Consider the following 8344-nt stretch of genomic DNA (forward strand, 5'->3'; position numbering starts at 1 on the left):
TCCAACTTCAACTTCACTGTGTTCCCTGGATTGCTTCTTAGTATCTCAGCTGCATACCTTGGGAGTAATGCATACTGCTCTTTGTATTCACCAACAATGAGTGCTTGACCCCTTCTCCTAGCCCTGGCAGCCTTGTCTTTGCTCACCCTTATACCCTTTTCTAACCAAATGGTTTCCTGAATATCTTGCACTCTCATGTAAGGGTTAACCTTAAACAGATTCTGATAGTGTTCTGCAATCCAATGTGAAGTCATCTTCTTAATGATAGGTGTCCTACCACAAGTGTGCTCACTGACAAATGTTTTCACTGTAAATGACCTTCTTCCTCTCTCCCATGAAGCCCAAATTCTCCATTTACAACCTTTATCTTTGTGCTCACACTCTGCACAAACCCTAGTGGAATCATTTTTAGAAAATGGAATGTTTCTTCCTTTATCAATTGAATAATCTATGATTGCTTTCCTAAATGTCTTTGGATTCTCAAACTGTTGCCCAACATAAAAAGTGGCTTCCCTCTCTTCAGTTTCAGTGTTGTTTTGCCTCTGTTTCCCTCTCCCCCTCTTATGGTGTTGTGGTGCAACTAAGTAACCAACATCATCCTCATCTTCTGACTCACTAGGGCTGTCTAAGTCACTGTATCCATCAAAGTCATCCCCCAAATTCAGACCACCTTCTACTTTACTTTCTGCTAGTTTTTTCAGCATTACTAACTCCTCAAAATAAGCCTTTTCCCTTCTCATATCATCAGATATCTTAGACCTAGCAGTGGCTAACTCATCATCATCCTCATCTGTACCCTCTGAATCATAATCAATTTCAGGTTGAGGCACATTTTGAGGTTGAATTTGAGGTTCAGGTTGAGGTTCAGGTTGAGGTTCAGTTTGTTTGGGTGGGAGTACTGTAAAAGGTGGTTCCACATAATCAGAATTTAAGTCAACCACATCAGTATTCAACAACTCAAGGAAGCTACCTCTCCCTCCTCCCCCTCCTCCACTCCTGTTTAGGTTAAAGTTGTAGGTGGGTTTGATTTTATGTTCAATGTATATATGAATGCTTTTGTATTCAAAGAGTAAAGCTAAGAAAGGGTCACAAGTACTACTATCAAAACCTAAAAACCTAACCCCATTCTTGAATTCTTTCCTAGGGTCCCAGAAATGTACTTTCTCTATATCATTATAACCTAAACTATCCACTAATTCCTTAACATATTTGCCATCTGCATTCTCATGGATGTAATCAAAGACATCCACCCTCCCCCCACTATAAACCATATCACCTTGCACAACCCATTCACCACCATGATGCACATATATGCAAGGGTTCAAAGTCAAATCATCAACATCTGATCAAAGTTAAACAATATCAATTAAAAAAACAAAACTTTGAGAAATCAAACCAAACCAAATCTTGAATAACAACACAAGAGATAACAAAAGGTTAAAGTTGCATTCATTCATTCATCATGATCATTTCAGTTGCATTTACAAAAGGGTAGGCTTCAACCCTTACATTTCAAACCTCAATCCACTATTGAGGGAGAAGCCTACGGTTAAATATAAACTACTGTCATAGCAGTGACAAATACCAAAAACCAACACTTGTCACATTCACAAAAACCTAATTGCAATGACAGAGTAATGTAATTGTCCTCGAAAATTAGAAATAAAAAAAGCTATAAACAAGCTGGATCATCATAAGCTTGACAAAAGAGGGGCCACCACCAGCGCCACCACCACCCACCCCTGCATGGCCTCCACCACCAGCTACTCCTCCTCCTTGAAAAGGAGGGGGAAGCCGTCAAAGTAGACGGTCATGTCCTTGTCCATCCAGGCGTGGAAGTCACGGCCATCATTGTCAATGATGTCCATGATCACCCACTCCCGCAGCCACGCGCGGTAGCATCCTTGAGGGTAGTGGTATGGGAGGCGGTACCGCAACTTGGCCCACCTACGCCACTGCTTGTATACCATCTGCACTGCAGCCTGCCCCTCCCAGTCCAGCTTGGTGAAGATCTGGGTGATGAGGATGTCTTGATGATGACAAAGGGGGTGTGCCTCCCTTAAAGCAAGGTCTCCTAAAGTCAAAGTAACGGCCAAAGTCAATAAAACAGTAAGTAAACCCTAATTATTAAACGGAATCTAGATTAAAATACTTCCAAATTAAGAAACAATACTTTAAATAAACACCATTTTCAAGAACATGCAAGCATCAATTCGAATTAATCAAACTCTGTTTTTTATTTAAGTGAATCAAAAACAGTAAGTGAAACCCTAATTACTAAAAAATCTAGTTTAAATTAATTCTAAATTAGGCAACAATTGTATAATTTAACATATTAAACACCATTTTCAAGAACATGCAAGCATCAATTCGAATTAAAAATTGGAAAGTAAAAACGGACGAAACCCTAATTCCAACTTCAATTGATAAATTATGCAAAATCAGCCCACGATTGTTTAAATTAACATATAAAACACCACAATCAAGATAATGCATGCACCAATTTTGGGAAAAAGTTACTTAACAAAAAAGCCCTAATTTATCATGGCTCAACTGCAAACATTTATTGAAAAAAACCGACAAATTGAATGAAAGTACCTTCATCCCATCTAGATATTCTTGTTCTCTTCCTGGGGGAGGGAACTTCCCACTTGGAATCACCAGAACGTTTGTTGGATACGCAAGAACCCATTTTTGCAGAATCACCAGAGCAATAACTTCAAATTCTCTCAAGTGTTTAAGTGAGTAAATGGGAAAAAGACAACTGAGAGTGAAAATGGGGGGGGGGGGACCATATAAATAGGAAGTGAAAAGGGGGGAAATAGGGTTGGGAACAGTAAAAAAAATACCGCCAGAACATTATTAAGAAGGAACCAGAAAAAACGAGGGAAGTTGGAAGGGTTTCCACGTGTACACATAGAAAAAGTAAGTTGAAAAGGCTAAGTAATTGGAAAAGGCTTCTTTTCATCAAAATCATCTGTTTTCAATCATTAATCTACGTGTATATTAATTCTCCTTTTATTTTAATAATTTTTTATATTATTATATTAATTTTAACGGCCGTTAGTGACGGAAAACAAAAAGCAGCGTTTTTCATCCATTTTGAGGGACCTAAATGCTCCTTTTGAAAGTTGAGGGACCTAACTGCTCATTTTGGCAAAGTTAGGGACCTCCAGACCTATTTACTCTGAGATGGCCTGGTCAAAATTTCCTTTTGATCAGGCCTAGTTGATTTATAGGCACGTGCCACTGACGTACACATAGTAGCATACTACCGAGGACTAACATATACACTCAGCAATTCAACATCACTGCATGCAAGTAGAGCTGTCAAAAATTGACCCGACCCGAGAAACCGATCTGAACCGACCTGTATTTTTAAGGACCAGGACCCGACCCGAGACCCGGAATTTTGTTAAAATAGGAAACCCGTAACCCGACCGTATCAAACCCGTTAAAACCGACGACCGATTTCGACCCGTTAATGCATGACCCGGACCCGAACCTGACACCGGACCGAAATATAACCGATAACAAAACTGAGCCAGCTTACCCGACCGAAAAATGACCCGAACCCGATTCAACACCCGATCCGATGTCAACCCGAACCCGATTATAACCCGATGAAACTTGTTATTGACTCAATTCGTGACAAACCATTACCTGAATTTACGCGACCTCTTGATAACCCGATTTGTCATTGACCTAACTAAATAATAACTTAAATCAAGTTAATATTATTTTTTATAATTACATAATCTAGAACAAGTGAAAAACGTTAAACCAAATTTAACTAAATTTATAAAAGTTAATTATAAGGTTAAAACTTGACTAGACCTGATAGCTATCGTACCCGGTCTTAACCCGTGTCGGATGGTGAACCTGACCTGAATTTTAACCGACCCGATAATTATCCGATCCGAACTTGACCCGACTCGTTAAGACCCGAACCCGTAATTGTACCTGACTAGAAAAAGACCCGACCCGAACCCGAACCGAACCCGACCTATACCGAAATGGAAAAATAACCCGACATGACCCGACAAATTTTCAACCTGACCGAACCCGACCTGAACCCGACCTGCACCCGGTGATAAAATGACCCGACACGACCCGACCAGATCTTGACCCGTGACCCGAGATGACCAGATCCGGACCCGACTCGACTAATCGTTTTGACAGCTCTACATGCAAGGCAATGTCGTGTCTTGAAAGGGAACAAGTAACGTTGCAAACTTGCTAGCTTTAAGTTTCCGATAAGATGCAAATTCAAGAAGGTTTTGTTTTTATATGGTTATAATTGTGGTCGATGTCCTTCTTTCGTCACCGGCCATTGTTTTTTACCTTGCATTTACTTTTGTTTCTGCAAACTTGACGAATTGAATTCAAGTGACATATTGCAGAGTACTCCGTTGTCGTATACTCGCCATAGGATTATATATGTTTGGCACTTAGTGGGGTTCCGGAGTTATTCCCTCCCTCACTTTCTTATTTTCTTGAATATCACCCCATAAAGGAAGCGTTGAATTTAAAATATTGGTTAGCGGTTGAATTAATGAGATAAAATATTAGCGAGATTAAAAGTATGTTAAGAGAATGAAATAAAAGAATATAAAATGAAATACTAAAAGTGGTGTTCAACTTTTTGAATGAAATAAAAGAATATAAAATGAGTACGTATAGAGATGAAAAAGAAAGGAAGAGAGTGAAACAATGCCACGTTTGATATTCATAAACATCAAATCAAATGAGAAATTAATTTGATGCATGGAGACCTTGATATGTGGCATATTGTGAATAAATAATATTGTCTTTTATATACTTAACTAGTGTGTGGTTCGGGCGTTGTCCCGTTTTTTACTTTTATTCGAGTTTCTTTATTTTTCAAATATGTGCACATATAGATGGAGTTTTCGTCAACATCGAATTACGGTGGTGACACAAGATTAGTGGCCGATCAACAAATTTCCCAAATATGAAACCCCACATTCGAAAATCAAAACAAAGTTGGATACTTTTCTTCAAAACTAGTTGATTTATTACACCGTTTTTTGTTTTTTGTTTTTGAGGCTTAAGCTAGAAAAGTAATAACGGAACATTTATAAATTAAATAATCATTATCTCTTTTTTTTTCCTTTTTTTTTTGTATTCACTTTTATTTAATGTATTATTTAACGTCAAAATAATATATGTTTATGTAGAAAGATGTAACATAAGTGTAACTTTTAGCAAAGAGATCTAGTATTCGATTCTTGTTACATGTTTTTTTTTTGTCATGACATGTCATGATGCTAATTAGTGGTGACGTGGCGTAATGAAAATAGGTATACGTGACACGCATACATTCTTAAGAACGCTTTTAATATATTAGTAAAGATATATAATTGCAAAAAATATGGTTTAAAAGTGATACATAATTGTAAAAGTGATATATGCTATAGGTGTTGAGTTTGGTGTTATGAAAACAGAAAAATTAAATACATCATCGGCTTCACAAATATCGAATAATTTGGACTTTTACACAGTTCATCTATGTGTAATATATACGTATTACGTAAGAAAATATATAATCATGTAAATTTTTTTTAGATTACTATCGATATATACTATCTAAAGTTCTAAACATTAACTTTTGTAATATTTACTTACGCACAATTCGAGAGATTAAGAGTTACAGTTGTGTGTTGGAAAGCATAAAGTTAAATTGATGCAAACTTTAAGAAATTGGGGAAATATTATATTTTATTAGGTTGAACTTCAAACACTTGGTGTTTGCTAAACATGTTCCAAGTACGAATCCATTTTTTTTCAAAATTATATTTACACTTTTCGTTATATTCTGTTTCAATTATTCTTTACATTGTGTTATATGCTATATTTGGACATGAAAATTTTCACAATTTTACAAATTTTCCACTTTCTCTTTATTTGTTCTATTTTTTTTCCAAACACCCACCCACATTTATACATATTTCTTTTACTCCATCTATAATTTATTATATTTATCCACCTTTTTTTTGTTTTTTTCTCTTAATATTCACACAAACTGTATACTGCAAAAATAATTTTGAAACTGAAGTAGTTCAACGAAATAGTACACCAAAAGGCGATCCCAGATAAATCTATCATTATAATCTTACATACTTTTATAGAAGATGCTAATGTAATACTCATGAGATCCACCAAAAATTTACATGTTTTACTAGAGATTAAGAAAAGGAAGCAACTACTCTAATAAGAAGTAAACAAGTTCCTAATAATTTTAAAAAAAAAAGCTTCTTTCAAAAAAAACGATATGTACATTGTTTTTTTTTGGCTGCACAACAATATATACACTGTGATATAAATTAAGATACAGTGTGCTCAGCAACACGAGCTAAAGACTTGAGATTGAACCCGACCAAAGTATCAACCAAATAACGAGTCTCCTCCAAAGTACTATCTCTCGGCACATCAACACTATATTTCTCTGTTACAATTGTCCTCCTCCGGTCACCAACATTAACCTTCTCTTTCTTCACTTCATCTCGTAGAGAAATCGTCCCTTGGTAATTAGCGAGGCGGCGGCTATGATCACCACCAACGATGCTAAACGCCAAGACATGGTCATTGTCACTAAAATCATCAAGCCTCTCAATGCTTGTTGTCGACGGGAACCCGGTAACATGAGTTATGTTACGCAAGGATCCTAGGGTGTTCGACGACGACCGCGAAGCAGATGAGCTTATAAACATTTTGTAGGCTTTTGGGTTGTGAAATTCACGGATAATGGACCATACTACTTCAATTGGTGCGTTTATAGCTTGTTCTACGCTAAAACTGCACTCTTGTATTGAAGGTAACACCATATTTGTTTGTACTACTGGTAGCCCTAATACAGTCATATCGTATTATGTAGAGTAATTTTTCTTGTTTGAAATTCGATATATCAAACCAAGTGTTGCTACTATCTTTTCTTCAATTTGAAAGATATGATTGTGTGGTATTTATAGTGGATTCGACAAAACCAATAAAAGGCGGTTATACAGGATATGCTATTGTTGTCCTTATTATACAACATAGTCTTCCCTCCGTCCCAAACTAGTTATTACACTTATCTTTGCACAAAGGTTTTAGGTGATAAATGGTTGTTTGGTTATCAATTATTATTTTATTGAAAAAGTAGATGTGATAGAAATTAGTGGGTATTTTTTTAATGGAATGAGATAAGGGGTGGGGAAAAAAAAAATTAGTGGAAAGAGAGTGATAATATAGTAATTGTGGGGTCATTCTTTATTTAGAAGTGTAACAACTAATCTGGGACGGACGAAAAAGAAAAGTGTAACAACTAATCTGGAACGGAGGGAGTTAGGTTCTATTCTGTTCAATTTATTTTGACTTATTTCAGACAATATAAGTTTAGATATGTTTAAATAAGTTGAACAAAAATTCAGTTACTTTTAGTTAAGTTCAATAAGTTCAGTTAAAATAAGTTTATAAAATATGATTTTTTCATTAATTTTCACACACATGCAAATAAGTACTCACACCGTTCGCGATTATTTTTTCCTTTTTCTTTTTAGAATCTTGTCACTATTTATAATTGAAGATAATTTTCTAATTTCTTTTCAATAGGTATTTCAAATATCTTCATGTGACATCTTGTTTTGTTGGTTTCAATGTGTAGCTTAACAATATCAAATTTTATATTTATTTAACGTACGTATTTGGAGATATTTACGTTTAAATAAAGAGTTGAAACGGATGAAAAATCAAAAAGAGATAATATATAAGGATGGAGGGAGTAATTTATTTTAGATAAATATGTTTTTTCAGATCAAATAAGCTCCAATATATTTAAATAAATTTAGATAATTAACATAAGTTCATATAACTTACCTGAATGTATCCCCCGAACTAACTTTGATAAAAATGCGTCTTATAATAAAAAAAATCTTGGGATGCGGGGAGCCCGGAAGTTGAAATAAAAATGGCTCCGTCGCCGCGTGAATTTCGAGGGAATTAAAGCGGGACTTGGATCGAACCGATTTGAACGACCCAATTGCCACTAAAAATAATATCTTATTACAGAGGAGGCTACGAGTTTAAGCCATTATAAATTCTTATTTACACATAGTGCATGATAAATATTGTATATAGGAGTAAAAATAACTCAAACTCAAAATCAAAATACTCGTAAAAATTGTCTATTTTTAATGATAAATTTGTTCATTTTAATAAAAATATTCCTTCATAATTATTAATAATGTATAAAGGCAATTATTAAAATCTTTAAAATATTTATCAATCAACTTTATTTTTTCATAGTATATATATAGAAGTTAATAAAATTAACGTACATTAT

General features: G+C 35.2%; 1 protein-coding gene across 1 annotated transcript; it reads right to left on the reverse strand.

Annotated features, from left to right (window-relative positions):
• Positions 1–6347: 6347 nt before the first annotated feature.
• On the reverse strand, positions 6348–6884 carry LOC110806117 (abscisic acid receptor PYL12-like). The gene has a single exon (XM_022011756.2). The coding sequence runs from the start codon at positions 6882–6884 to the stop codon at positions 6348–6350; it is 537 nt and encodes a 178-aa protein (XP_021867448.2).
• Positions 6885–8344: the final 1460 nt, after the last annotated feature.

This window comes from Spinacia oleracea, chromosome 5 (genome assembly GCF_020520425.1).
Source record: "Spinacia oleracea cultivar Varoflay chromosome 5, BTI_SOV_V1, whole genome shotgun sequence".
Taxonomy (NCBI): domain Eukaryota; kingdom Viridiplantae; phylum Streptophyta; class Magnoliopsida; order Caryophyllales; family Amaranthaceae; genus Spinacia; species Spinacia oleracea.

Coding starts and splice junctions, on each gene's coding strand:
- LOC110806117 (XM_022011756.2), bottom strand. CDS start 6,884: ATGACTGTATTAGGGCTACCAGTAGTACAAACAAATATGGTGTTACCT.